At 34.1% G+C, this 15,324-nt stretch overlaps 1 protein-coding gene across 1 annotated transcript in view; it reads right to left on the reverse strand.

Annotated features, from left to right (window-relative positions):
- Nucleotides 1–15,324, reverse strand: part of FASN1 (Fatty acid synthase 1) — a 72,680-nt gene that overhangs the window by 31,853 nt on the left and 25,503 nt on the right. The window contains exons 6-13 of the mRNA XM_081750726.1: nt 12,968–13,206; nt 11,550–11,780; nt 10,721–10,912; nt 8,186–8,314; nt 6,234–6,464; nt 5,113–5,302; nt 2,850–3,079; nt 1,151–1,455 (exon numbers count right to left, since the gene is read on the reverse strand). Coding sequence (XP_081606852.1) covers nt 1,151–1,455; nt 2,850–3,079; nt 5,113–5,302; nt 6,234–6,464; nt 8,186–8,314; nt 10,721–10,912; nt 11,550–11,780; nt 12,968–13,206 — 1,747 coding nt within the window. The remainder of the gene's footprint in view (nt 1–1,150; nt 1,456–2,849; nt 3,080–5,112; nt 5,303–6,233; nt 6,465–8,185; nt 8,315–10,720; nt 10,913–11,549; nt 11,781–12,967; nt 13,207–15,324) is intronic.

Consider the following 15,324-nt stretch of genomic DNA (forward strand, 5'->3'; position numbering starts at 1 on the left):
ATCTTGCTTATGGCAAATCGGTCCTTTCTGAAGCATAATATTTCATATATTGAAAGTACATCTAATTGATCTGAGAAAGATCTACTTACAATACACAGACTTTAAACTTGAGAAGAGAAGATAGATTTATTTAATTGATCATATATTAGATGAAACTATACTAATAACTTAATTTAACAAAGTTAAACTGTTTCTAATTTAATGTATATTTAAACTAGCGATAAATTTATAAATTTTTAGACAATGCAAAATTACGCTCAGGAATTCTATCATTCTACTTAAGGATTTCTGGAATTCCTGAATTCCCTTTATGCTTCCAAACTTTCGACTCTCCTCTGGAGTCTTGGTCACGGAGGTTAAAACAGGAAGAAAAAGAATAGAAACATCAAGGAATAAAAATGGAACGGACTTACCAAGGGAAGAGCTGTATTTGTACTGAAACACGTTGTCAAGTACGTCGATCAGCGGATGAAGAAGATGCAAACTAAGATGTGAGGTTCTAGTTTGCTTCCTCTTCAATCTGGTGATTTCCTTGATATTTCTTTTTCTTCCTGTTTTTAACCTCTATGACCAAGACTCCAGGGGAGAGTCGAATGCTTGGAAGCTTAAAGGAAATTCAGGAGTTACAGAAATCTATAGAAGAATTATAAATTTTACTTTATGAATTTTTGTGTTTCAACTTATTTTTAGTTGACAGTGTTAGAATAACTTCTACAGATGGAATATTTTCCATCAAACTTCTGCTGATGGAATATTTTAAATCAAATCTTTAAACTTGATCAAAAATGTATACACACACAAATTGTTTTCTTATTACATCAGCAAATACTGAGTGTATATGTAACGTCTAATTACTGTATATAGTATAATGCTATAAAATAAATTTACTATATTTTGCCATAAAGATAACATTTCAGTTTCACGAACTTCAAACAAATTTTAAAATTAGATTATCACAACTATATTAATCTTTATATCAAATTTTATCAAGTGATGAAGTTAAACACTTGTACTTTTTTCCAATCTTTTCTTTTTTCAAACATTTAACTTTATCCATCTTGACTCTGGAACTATTACTTAAATAATTAATACTTTTCCGACAGAGTATATATTTATTAAAATTAAAATAATGAACAAAAATAATACTTACTTTCCAAGACTTGACATGAGAAATTCTAAGTTGTTTGAGTGACCACGTTTCATGAGTCCTACATTGAGACAGCTCTTATGCAGAGATCTCTTGAGTATAGCTTGCAGGAGACAATGTGGAGCAATTTCGATAACTATCGCATTCTCCGGTACGTGAGACAAAGCCTCTTGGAAGAGAACTGGTGACAGAAGATTGTTTACGTGATAGGCAGCGGATGAGCTTTGGGCCAAGGAAGAATTCCACGCTGATTCTGGGATTGAAGAGCTAATCCAACGTTGGGAACGTGGTTTGGGATTTGGAATTATCTGAAATACAGAAAAGAAAATTCTTTAATATACATTCAAATAAATGAATAAATAAAATTTTCGAAATGATCTCGAGTTAGATATCCTGTAAATATTGGACATTTACCACTTATCCATATCAAATCCAATACATTCATTTTATGTCTATAGATATTTAAGGCATAAAATGGCCGTCCGATAGATGTCCAGGATTACTTCAACTTCAATACAAGCTCAATGCATGAATGCGAACCCACTTTATGCATAATTGGTTATTCATCCAATCGTTTCAGTCGTTTATATAAGTCATGGCTTTCTTTTAAAAGAAAAAAAAATCTCGAAGTTTGTGAACTAAAGTTGTCTTGAATGAGGTTTCAATGAATAGGGAAAACTTTTGGTTGTAACTGTACACTATGTACAAAGTATGAAGAACAATTATCTTCAGAATCTTCTTAGCATTACTCAATTATTATACCTCTACTTTTATCCAGGGCTGGAATAACGCATCTGGAGCCCCTCCCCCCCCCAAAAAAAAAAAGTGGCCTCTGCTGACCACCTATTACACTTCCGTGAAAGTACAGTAGAAAAGTTAGGGGAATATGTTTCATATTTTTGGTCATATTTTATTTTATGGTGATTGTATCTTTATGATTCTTCTTAGATAGACACTTGAGATTTGGATCAGAGCGTAGCCCTATCCGCCTGGAGCCCTGGGACTATAGCTCCCTAAGTCTTCCCCCCTTAATCCGACCCTGCCTTTACCATAATACAGTAGATTCAGGAAGAAATAAATATAATGTACTTCCCCATTGGAACTGGTTTAAAGTGAAAATGGCACATACTTCTAACCTCGGCTCAAATCTACAGATTCTGTCAGAAATAAATTCTCATTCTAATTGGACTTAACATTCACGTTCAAAAATTTTAAAAATATAATTATGAATTATTTCAGTTGCAAATCAAAGAACCATTAACAACATTCTGATTTGTAACCAAATCAATCGTAGAAATAAAATTATTTAAAAAATAATATAAAACAGGAGATATATATTATTTCCATCGAATATTAACAAAAATAATTAGAGTTCATTTCATTTTAGTTTAGCGTCCCGTTCAGCAGCGAGGCTATATGAGACGTGGACCTACTGATTAACGTGGAATCCGAACCACATGAGCTTCCGCCGGGAACCGAACCCGGGTCTCCCACACCAAAGGCGCGTACGCTAACCGCTTAGCCACGAGGGAGCTCAAAAAAATAATTAGATTGGATTATTAGTCGTCACTGCTCTATAAAACTCGTACTTACAAGTTACAGTGTTTTCTGACTAAACATAAACAAAGTGTAAATTATTTAATGTATGAAAGAGGTTCAACTCATTAATATGATTCAAATACATAGATACGCGCTTACATACCTTATCTAGGCATTTACGTAGTTTTGGTCCAGCTTCGGCGATGTATCGGCTATGGAAGGCCACACCAGAACTTTTTACTTCTTTAGCAAATATTCCTTCGGCCTGAAGAGTTTTCACAAATTTCGCAATTCCTTCTACAGGACCAGACACTGTTACGCTGTCCTTAGCATTGTGGCAAGCTGGAACAATTTCTGGAGGACAGCGGGCTTTGGCCTCTTCCCATGTCAAACCTATGGAAGATTATTTTTAAAAATACAATCAGTTTAGGAATACAAACTACTGGGAAATTAAAGATTAGCTCATAAGACTTTCAATAAAGAGTTAAGGAAAGACTTGTCAAAGATATCGTGTGAAGTACATGCTCTACGGGATGGCAATATGGATATTACATAAATACAATGAAAAACTATTAGTTTCAAAATGTGGATGTAGAGAAGAATGATGAAAATATGATAGGTCAAACGGAAAACTAGCGATGGTAAGGGAGAAGAGAACAATACTAGGGTAATTAATAACGGGAAAACAATCTGATGAAGATATTATTTGGAAATACATTTTTATCTGAGAAACGTAATTCTAGGAGAGATAGAAGGAAAAACTAAGGAAAGTACAACTGATAAGACAGTATTGATACGGACAACCGTTGTGTTAAAGTGACCTGCCAATGATTACAATACCTATGATGATGACTTTAGATTGGTTAAAATATGACTAAATTTGTCTTTGTTAATTAAATCTTCATGATTGTATGTATAAAAGTTTTCTTGTATTATATGAATGAAAATCAGAATTTCTATGAATGAACGTTATATCTAAGTAAATATAAACCTGTTTCAAAAATATAGACGGAAAGACAGCACTTGAAAAAAAATGATTAGGCTATTCTTAAAATTTTCTTCTGGAAAATTAAATAAATACCTCTAGCTAAAACATTACTTTGTGATTAAAACATAGATATGAATTCTGAAGGAAAACAACTGCCGCTAAACACTTAAAACTTTGAACATTAAGTAGTAGCAGTTTCACGTGTACACCGCGTGAAGAAGTTTGATTAGAGCATTGAAAGTAACTGAATTGTATGCAACCAACTTGACTCAAGGTATAGTTGGGTTGCATACTGTAAAGGGAAATTCATCTATAATAAACCCCTATGGGAATATATAGGGATCCATATCTTCTGATCAACTGAATGGATTCCTAACTTTTGACCCTCAACATCCCGGCTAAAATTGACGGTGATCCATTAAGTATTTCTTCAGATTTTTGTTTCCTGGACGGATGGTCACACGGATAGACAAGTTAAGTAAATGAAGTTTTGGGCGATAAAGCAAACTTCTTAATAAAAATTTGACATTAAAATGGCAGTCGGTTTACACAAGGTACTGATATGTTCAACTTAAGAAATTCAAGGTTTTTGTCACTTCATCTAAAAACAGTTTTCAGAATTAATGAGAGAATGTGGTTTCCAACTTGAGTTTCCATTCTACCACCAATGAACACGGAGGCTTTTTTCGCATTTCAATTGTATGTGCTCTAATGTCTAAGTTGTAACTGTCAAAGCAAAATTTAAAAAAAAAAAAAAATCAGGTTAAAGTCCCCAAGATTATGCCTTTTAGGCTATAAGGGAAGGCGACGATTACGGCAAGTGAATGATGGAAGAATTGGTAGCATAATAAAGTGAGAGGAAACGGGAGTACTCCGAGAAAACCCAAAGACACGATGTTGTCTACCACAAACTTGCTTGGTCGAGAATCGAACCAGGGACCCCACGCACCAAAGGTAAGCGCTCTGCCACTGAGCCACCGTGCTCCCTATAAAACCAAAAAGGCATTACTACTGATAATCGCAGCATTCCTATATCATTTGGATTTTGCATTCCATATCAATTTGTTCGGATAGGAATCATACGTTTATAAAACACCCATATAACAATAAGAAAAGGGCAAATCTTGGAAAATAATTAAACCAATCTCCACAACATAATGTTAAAGAAATTCCTTGAACTGCAAGAACTGAAAACTAAATAAATAAATCAGTATAGTTAATAGATATCTTAGATCCGAAGACGATGGCTGAATTTAAAAGATACTATTTCAGCTATTGTATTCATTTTCAGAGTGTCAACGCAATTAATTTAGAATAAGATATTTCAAGAATTCTCAGGATCTCATTCTAAATTAATGTCATTGAAAATATTCGTATGAAAATCAATACAACAGCACCTTCTACAATTAATTCAATAGTGACTCCGCACTCAACATACCAATGGCAGCCATACTTCCAGGTGGCAATTTAGACTCCAAAATAGATCGTCCTCTCCAGTACGCAGCTAGCACTGTTTGCTCTGCTGTGAAAGTTTCGTCTGCATATGCACAACCAAGTTCACCTACAGAGTGACCAACAATGCCATCAGGACGAATTCCAACTGAAGAAAGGACATCTACAAGCGCTACCTATAATAATAAATAATAATAAAACAATCAAAACACTTCATTAAAATATTAGTAGTAGTAAATACATTTAATTCAAATCAGTTCTATGTGTAGCTCTACTTAAGTGAAGAATGAAGCAGAAGCGATTCAAAGCCTTAAAAAAAAAATCCACTCCACTCTTTTTTACTGAATTAATGAAGCACACACTGACCAAAGCACTAAATATATTAGAAAACCTGTGTAATAGTTTCGGCAAGTTATCTGATGAAAGTGATTATACATTGCAGAAACTGTTACACAAGTGTTTATAATATATTTAGTGCTTTGGCCAATGTGTTTTATTAATACATGTGGAATATATCCAAAGTTATAATAAACAATATCCATTTATCAGTGAATTTTCTTTTAAGCATCATTAACAATCAATTTTATCTCCTAATGTTGAGTTTGAAATCTTGGTCTAATCATAAATGTTAGGATAAACTCAACTCAAAAGCAGAAAATTAGAAAACGTTAACTTCTAACTTGTGTATTTCTTCCCATTACAGATACGCAAGTAATTTGTATAGACATCATTCCAACTAAGAAATGTTGAAAAGTACTCACAAAAACTATAAGCACTATTTTCAAGCAGAAAATACCTAGATCCTTGACATTATTCTATGTAGTATCTTGTACTAGAGACAGTACACTTACATTTCTTGCAATAGTATTTATATATATATATATATAAAACAAAAAACATATGCATGCCTATTGTATTAAACTTCGATTTTCTAAAATACGTAAATGTGTTTCCTGATTGTAGTTAGCATAATTTAATTTTACCTATAAAGGCAGTTTACGATTTGAAGACATTTCAAATAATTTCTGCATAGAGATGAAAATGTAATCCTGTTCAATGTTGCAAGGCTTTATATAATTACTGGCAGTAATTTGTAGAAAATCTCACCTGAACAGCAGCTATGGAGACAAATGAGTTGAGTACATTGTCAAACGTCTTTTCGTCGCCATTTAAAATAATATCATAAAGGTTAACGCCTTCGGACTGGAGAACTTCACTACACTTTCTGATCGACTTCTCAAATACTTCCAACTTCATTAAGTCTTTTCCCATGCCACCCCATTGCGTTCCCATTCCAGAGAAGATGAACCAAACTGGGCGCTTCTCTCCGCTTAATTGCTGAAACGAAAGAATAATTTAGAATAAGAATATTGTGTTCACAATTTACCTAATATAAAAAATTAAAAACAGCTACCTATTATAATTATGTCAATTACTGTAGTTAGTTATTCGACTACGAATTACTTTACAGGGTTTTTACACAGCAACGCAAGTAGGCTAGTTGTCGCCCGGGGCCTTAGCGCCTTCCCTGACCAACCAAACCAAAACACTCTTCAACTACACCTGGCATTGGCATCACATAGTAATTCTCCTATTCCATGTTTTTCTTCAAGTGGTAAAGCCTGATTTCAAAGTTACAGTACCGGTACATAATTTAATTTTTAGTACAAGATAAAACACCAAACTAATTAGATTTTGATTGCCAAATAATTTGAGTAGGATATTCTTACAGTCTTATCTACAGTCCAACTGCAAATCACAATGCTTTTGGAATTATATCTGAATGTACATATGTGTAGAACGACTCAACAGTCTGTTGTTTTAGAATAGAATCTTTAATTATGACAGTCGAGTATTATACGCGGGCACTTTGCAAATTCTTAAATCGATGTAAGTTAAACGAAAACATAAAAAGTTGGAACTAAAATTTAACTCTGCGGGCACTTTTGATTGCAAAGGTTTTTTTACAAGTCTTCAAAAGATAGCTTTGAAACTAACTTATGCTCTATGGATATGATGCTAAGGTTGGTGAGTCATTGTTCTGTTAAGTTTGAGATATTTTTTTTAATGATCTTTAGTTTGCTGAAATTCCTTTCCTTGCTTTATAGTGAAAATAAATATTTGCTGTTTTGCGCCCCCCAATCTGGCGCCCGGAGCACAAGCCTCATTTGCCTCCCCCTCCCCTTAGTTACGTCACTGTTTTGTCAAGACAATTATAAATAAGTGATGCTTCTTTTCTGTATGTTTCTTGAATTATAACATTTCCGAAAATACCTGCCATGACATCATTATGCCTTTTCACAGTTTGATATTCCATTTCTCTTCTCTATTATCTACGAAATTATGTAGTGTCTCCATCAAAACTAAATATACGTGTTCTTTTTGTCAATACCTTCAGAACAAGTTGATGGTATTTGATTCAGTTTATTTTGACGTACAAAGAATATTATTCTCTGTACAATACTAGGAATGTTACTACTTATGAGATTAAGTAATAAATTTATAACATTAACATGAGGTCAAGTAATAAAATTATAACCTAATAAAATTTTACTCCAATTCGTCAAATTGGTTCGACTTGATTTGATTTTCAGTTTAGCATCCCTTTCAGCAGCGAGGATATATAAGACGTGGACCTACAGCTTAACATTGGATCCGAACCAAATGAGCTTCCTCCAGGAATCGAACTCTAGTCCACCACGCCAAAGGCGCGTATGCTAACCGCTTAGCCACAAGGGAGCTCGACAAATTCGTTCGAAAGTTACTGACGAAAGAGTATGTATAGAGTCAATACTAAGTTTTGTTGATGACTGCATATTTAGATAAAATACTACGTGATGAAATCACGTATTACCCAAAGACGAGTTAAAGTAGTAAATTATTACCTAAACATGAGATTAAGTAATAGAAGTATTACCAACATATGAGATTAAGTAATAAAATTATATAAATATGAGGTTGAGTAATGAAATTACTACCTACTTTATCTATAAGTTTTGACTAACAGATACAATTCATAATATAAAGAGAGATAGTGACAAAACAATTCAAATACTTACAGATATTTCATGGATAGAGTTGTTATTGTCAATGACTGTATAACCTCTGACGGAATGACCTGGAATATTCTCAGAATGAACTTCGTTCAACAGTGCAAACAGATCGTCATCGCTCCCTTTACTTTGGATCTGAAATACATTAATATAAAATCTTAGTTTTTCTCTCATTTATAACATATGAAGACAAAGTTTAGTGAAATTTGTATGAATACATAAAAAACGTTATGGTAATCTTTGAAGACTATTTTCATAGTTTTCTTTACAACGGAATATGATTCAAGCGAATAAGACATTTAACAAAACATTATGTTGACGTAATGTAAACTATAAAGTGAAATCTTTAAAAACATACCATTGTTATGCCCTTAAGCTCAGGGATTATTAACGACAATAAATTATGGAATGAGAATGTACGAGGAAACAGGACAAGCTCAAAAATCTCATGGACTCGATGTTGTCCACAACAAATATGGGCTGGGATCAGTGGCGCCCGAAGAAAATTTTCCAGGGGGGCATCTCCATGGTTGCTATATTAGTCTGGTATTTAATATACATAGTTTGCTATATCAGGGTGTCTACTAGAATACCAGAAAGTAAATTCATGACTTTTTCATGACTTTTCATGACCTTTTTGTTCAAATTTTCATGACCATGGCGATAAAAATTTACCATTAGTAATAATAAACACCTACCATCAGTGGTGCATAGGTTAAGATGAAGATCACATTATGTTCTTATTTGTCTAATGTACATAATGTCGATTAGCTGACAACTAATTTTAAAATGCAAGAGTAATTTAAAAGGCAGTAAACAAATTTTTAATTGCGGTTCAAGTATGGGTTTAAGGCTTACCAGGTTCTATAGATTTAAAAAAATATTGTGAACAGTCCCGTTACATTGAGCTAGGTTTTTTATCTGCATTTTATGTACTCTGAATTCTAAATTTATAATTTTCGTTTACAAGAAAAGACTGATTACGTAAATATACAATTCTTTTCCATCGTGTCATATTTGAAATTAGCGTACATAAACATACTGATAAGACCTACTGAATTTGTTCATAATGGAACCTTCATCCTGGATGGGGTAGATGCCTTCTTTCTTCTCTTTTTTCAAGGGTACTTTTACAATTTTTTTTTTTTCTCACAGTCTGCATACTAGTATCACATCAAAACTTAAAAAAAAAGTGAACACAAAAATGGACATCTTGATTGAATATCACAAGTTCAACTTCTTTTTCAATGAGTTAATTTGAACATCAATTCCATCAAGTTCTGAAGTTACTGAGAGCTTTACATTTCAGTTCCAAACATACACAATTTACATTTCTTAGAAGTAAAGAAATAGCAGATCAGAAAGTTGGACAGTAAAAAGTTGTTACTATATTACAGAGACTAGAATATGAAATGGGGAGCAGCTAGGAAGACACTAAAGTACCAGTTAGCCAGCACTAACGGGTGGGGGAAATTCTCACAATTACTGACCTGATACAACTGTTTCAGTACATGCAGTATGAGGTATAAAAGTATGAAGTATAAAAATATACTCTGAGATTTCAGATTTTCATGACCAGTTGGGTAAATAAAGGACTTTTTCATGGCTTTCATGACCACTAAGCAAAATATATGACTTTTTCATGACTTTCATGACTTTCATGACCAGTAGACACCCTGTATATTACGTATACATTTTCGTAAGTCAGGGGAGTCCGGGTTCCCTGTCTCCCCCACTTCGGGCGCCCATGGCTGGGATCGAATCTATGCACCAAGGATGAAGCTCTTGGACACTGAGCCACCACGCTCCTTTAAACCATAGAAATATAAAATTCATATTCAATACTTACTTGAATTGAACCATTGATATGAAGTTTTAATTCACTGCTAACCAAGGAGGATGAAAAAATTGAAATTATTTCTGAATAAAAGACGATTTTTTTTTTTTTTTTTAATTTATGACCTTTGTTGTTTAGGCTTTCATTTCAGAAGCACAAATTACTTCTGATACCCAGTGCTTCTTCCAGGCATATTCCTCCTCCTTCCCCTCCCTTGAAGCTAAGATAAATTTTGAAGTGTGATTACATGTATCTCCTGGCCAGGACACATCGTTAGAAAAATAATGTCCCAGTGCAGCCTTCGTCACACTGATCTGTCAGCAAACAAAATTTTCTGGAAGAAACCCTAATGATACCACAGTATGATATGAATATTGTGTCAGGACTTGAAAAAAACACAATCTATTAAATCATATTATAATTTATAACGACTGGCAACAGAAGCTTACAACGTCCTGCTAATGAAAATGGAATTGAATGGCAGGGGGGGAAAATCACATAACATTGCATTTTTGATAAGTGGGCTGGATAACTTATATCGATCATATACGGAATACGCTTCGAATATAGAATTCTAATTGCAAAGTTTAGGAAACATGACTGAGTTAAAAAAGTTTGTAGAAGATAAAGATTATTCTTAATATGGGATGGGAATTATAAATCATGGACCTACCACAGAGTCAATTAGTTAAATTGAACTTTACCTTTCGAATGAGTGAAGCAACGGCCTCCTCTGTTCTTCCGGAAACAGTAACTAATCGTGGAATGCCAATTTGAATGGAAGGTGTCTTTGGTTTAGGATTTGATCTCAAAACAATGTGGGCATTTGCTCCGCCAAACCCAAAGGAATTCACTGCAACTAAACCACCATTCCACGGCATGTTCTCAGATACAACCTGTAGACACATTAAAAAGTAATTAACTAATAACATATACTATAAAACAGTTTTAAACTAAAATTCTTTAAAAATTTGAAGGAGCAACTTTCTAGAGACTAACTTGAAAACTTTTCTATGAGTACTATTCAGTCTGAGTAATTTTATCGAGTTCCCTTATTCAGGTCATTTAGGCCTAAATAATTTTGTCTTGAAATGCTGCTTCATTTTTTAGTCTATTAAAACTATGTTTAACAAAACTAGTACAAAATATATGAAATTATATACACATACACATACGTACATGTTTAAATATTTTTATGTATCGGTACAGTCTTGTTCATAAAACCTGGCCATCTCCTAACTCTTTGAAAAGTCCCCTATTATTGTCTGTAGTTGGAATTAAACCAAACATTTTTTTTAAAATTAAGATCTGTATCTAGAGCCAAATTTCTTACGAATGGTTGCCTGAATATGGCCTTTTTAAAACAGGTGAGTGGTCAAGATTTTTTGTACAAGATTGCACTTTGTATGAGACGGTTTCATCGGAAACACCATAATTTTGAACTTTACTTTCCTACTTAAAAAGATAAAAATAAATATTTACAATCAAAGCACCACCAATAATAAGAAAGAAAAAAAAAACTGGGAAGTTTACCTTTAATCTGCCGTCTAATAATGCTGGGATATCTGTATTTGGTGATTTGAAGTGGAGATTTTGTGGAATAACTCCAGATTCCATGGCAATGAGAATTTTAGCTATTGAACACAAGCCAGAGGCAGGTTCTGAATGTCCCATGTTTGACTTTACAGATCCTATCAACAGGGGAGTCGAACGATCTTTACAAAATACATCTGCGATGGAATTCACCTCTTGTGGATCTCCAACCTGTAAAAGACAAAATAGTTCATATATATATTGGAACTCCTCTAAATTTAAAAATATATAACTTACATTGACGTGTTTTCTACTTAATATTTGTTTATTAGCATTTGAATTTAATTTTTCATAGTTTTTAGCACAATTATTTGTACTTCACATACACTTTGAATACGTCACATATATAGCCTCGTACTAACATCTATACAAGTACATATGTACAAATTACTAAGTATCTTATAAGCAGGGTCGTCTCTATCGTATGTGCAACATGTGTAATTGCGCGAGGCAGCAAAAATCTGGCATAAAATAGTAGAAAATTGAAATGCATTAAACATATATTATTTAAAATAAACGTGTGCAGTTCAAACCTATTCTTGACTAGCATACTGTAATTCTATACGTTCTCATAGATGCTATAAGTCTTCTCATTAATAGGTAATTATTAAGTGAATTATATATTTCCATTAACGCTATTAAAACTATGATGGTGTATATTTAAAATCATGGTTTTTAAGATGTATTTTTTAAGTATGGCAAATGGATGTTATTGCACGGGACGGTAAATTGCTTATAAGTTAATTTTTTGCATTTTTTTTTACATTATTTACATTTTTATATTTTTTACTTTAGTTCTCTACAGAATAAAAACAATGATTTAAGCAGGAATTGTTTAACTACCATATTTGCTGGCATATACGAAGTTCTCTTCTCATCTCAGAATTCTTTAAAAAAATTTTTTTCAAGAATATTATTAAATACCATGATTGAACAAATGGATGTTAACTGTCATGAAGTGAGATATTTTTTTCAACTAGAAGAGAATTCCTTCTGTAAATTGTTCATTAAACTAAATCCCATTCTGCCTCTGCGAAACTCTCAACATTAACTTTTAGTTTGGTTCGGGAAATTTCTGGTTTCGGAAAATAATTTTGAGTATCCAAAATCTAGAAAATAATCTACAGAAACGTTAATTGTTTCTTTAAAAGCTGGAAAAGAGAAGAAGTATGAGACATGAGTTTCTTAAGAATAGTATAGATTTTTTTCCTCGTAAGTACTGAACCTAAAAATGGAGAATTTTAACCTCTCTACGAACCCTAAAGGATACCATTGCTTCAGGTTCTGCAGAATACTGGAATTGGGAATTCGTGACGATGTTTCAACATGTCATAAATTTAAAAAAAAATCCCACTTACTTTAGTTCCGGTACCATGGGCTTCAACGTAGGCCACATCAGCTGGATTAATCCCTGCCTCGTCGTAAACTTCTCGAATGAGTTTCTTCTGCATTTCACCTGATGGGAAGGTGATCCCTTGTACTTTGTTACCATCTGTATTCGTTTTCGCGTGAAGCACTGTGGCATATACTCGCTTCGCTTGACTAGACTTTTGTAAATAAATAACTACCGCTGCTTCGCTTCTTACATAACCATTCCCTGAAAAAAAATAATAAATAAAATTACAATAAGTCTTACTCAGAATATATTTGCGACTATTCATTGAGGTCTTAATTGCAGTAATTTCTAAGTTGACAAGAACTAATTCCCAACTTTATTGTCTGTTTCATCTCCACGATCAGAAGTAGAAATCATTGGATTAAATCTAATTAGTTTGCATCTTTGTTTTACGGAGATTAATTACACTCCGTACACTTATCATTTAAACGAAAATTACTTTTACTTCCATGATTGGCTTTAAAACCTTTGCCTAATATTCATGAAATGGATAATACTCGCTGTCAAATTTTAAAATATTATTCGTGCTGAGTGGAAAAAAAACAAGTTCCAAGATAAGACATACAGCAATCGATATATCATACAGAGTTGAACAAAAAATAATACACAAGTGTAAAGCCTCATGCGTAGTTTTCGAGAAAAGAAGAAGAAAAAACAGTTCCTTTGTAAATCTAAAAATTGAAACTGTACGAGAGCCATGTCAATTATTAAGGTGAAGTCGATACAGAAATACTGTACATCTTCATTAAGCTTTTTATTACAAGGACGAATCATAAATATTGCAATATTCTGGTACACAACTAGCTGTATTTATTATAGTACAATGGAAGCGGGTTAACATTCAAAGCATGGCCCCCTCGTGCTGGTCTGTCTGTAGACACCTTCCTGTCAGTTCCTCGATTCCATGTCGATAAAAAAAAAGTTTTCTCTTTAGAGACAAAGAAGCCACTCAATGCTACTGCCACCTGTTGGTTAATGAAGCATTCTGATTTCAGGAACTGTGTCATGGAATGAAATAGTAATTCCAAGGCACAAGATCAGGACTACATGCTGAGCATTGTCATTAAGTTCCTGAATTTTTCGTTGTGTTTTGCGAGCAGAGTACAATTTTGCGTTATTCTGTTGCTGCAGGGCGCGCTTTCGGTTTACCAACGCAGGATATTTTGGGCGTAGTGCAGGATACATCAGCTCCAACTGTTGGGAATAAAGAGCACCGACGTACGACAGGTAGGAACGAACTCGAATTGAGTTACGCATTCGTAGTCTCACACCACACAGAGCATGACTATGGTCAAACGGTCCTGTTTCACGACCGGTCCTTGAAGTTGGCCCTTCCTCAACCACTGTTTTCGCATATTCGAATTTCTTAAAAACACCCACTTTTCGTCATATGTGACAATTTCTTTCAGGAAACGTACATCACACATTTTGCACGCAGCAATTGTAAACATACATTCACTCTCCTCTGGGATTGAGCTATGGTCAAACTCATGTGGCACAATGTGGCAGTTGGTGGTTTTCCCGAGTTGAAGATGATACATACTGAGTTGGCTTGAAAATCGTCAAGTGCTGGTGGATGGATTTTCCTCAATGCATCTTGTACAGATATTAATTCGAAATCTGTTATCCTGGGGCGGCCGGACCTTGCCGGGTGGATCTTCGACACTTTTACAACCTGCACGAAATTTCTGGAACCAACGAGTTGATGTGCTGTGATTCACTGAACCTTCCTCTTTCGCATGACAAATGTTTTGGGTTGCTGTAACGTTCGAACTCGTGCAGTAACAGATCGTTTCAGATGTTGTTGAGCACTTATCGTCACTGCCACTAAAAGCTGAAGAAGAGTCTGACGGAGTGGCGACCTCCGTGTTAAATAGTTCCCTTGCCACACTACATCTTGGACCAGTTTGACTATTAATGGTAGATCACGATTTATACACGTACCCAAGGGCGCCCATCAGAGGGGGGCCAAGGTGGGGCGCTTGCCCCCTACGAGAAAATCGTACTTGGGAATATCGAAAGCCCAATAGAATTTTTACATTAGTTATAGCAAAATTTGAAACTATATTTGAAACCTCGCTTATATTTGCCCCCCCTCCCTTGGAAACCACAATATGGGCGCCCTTGCACGTACCTGCTGTTTGGTTGTGAAAATATTCCAAGATTTATGACTTATCCTTGTATGACACCAGCAAGACAATAGTACATAGTATGGTTAATGAGATACAGCCTGAAGTTATTATTAGCTGTTAAATCTTAATTTAACTACGATATTGTCAAAATTAAGACACATATAAGTCTGATAGATCACATCGAACT

This window comes from Thermobia domestica, chromosome 3 (assembly GCF_964235325.1).
Source record: "Thermobia domestica chromosome 3, izTheDome1.hap1.1, whole genome shotgun sequence".
In the NCBI taxonomy this organism is placed as follows: Eukaryota; Metazoa; Arthropoda; class Insecta; order Zygentoma; family Lepismatidae; genus Thermobia; species Thermobia domestica.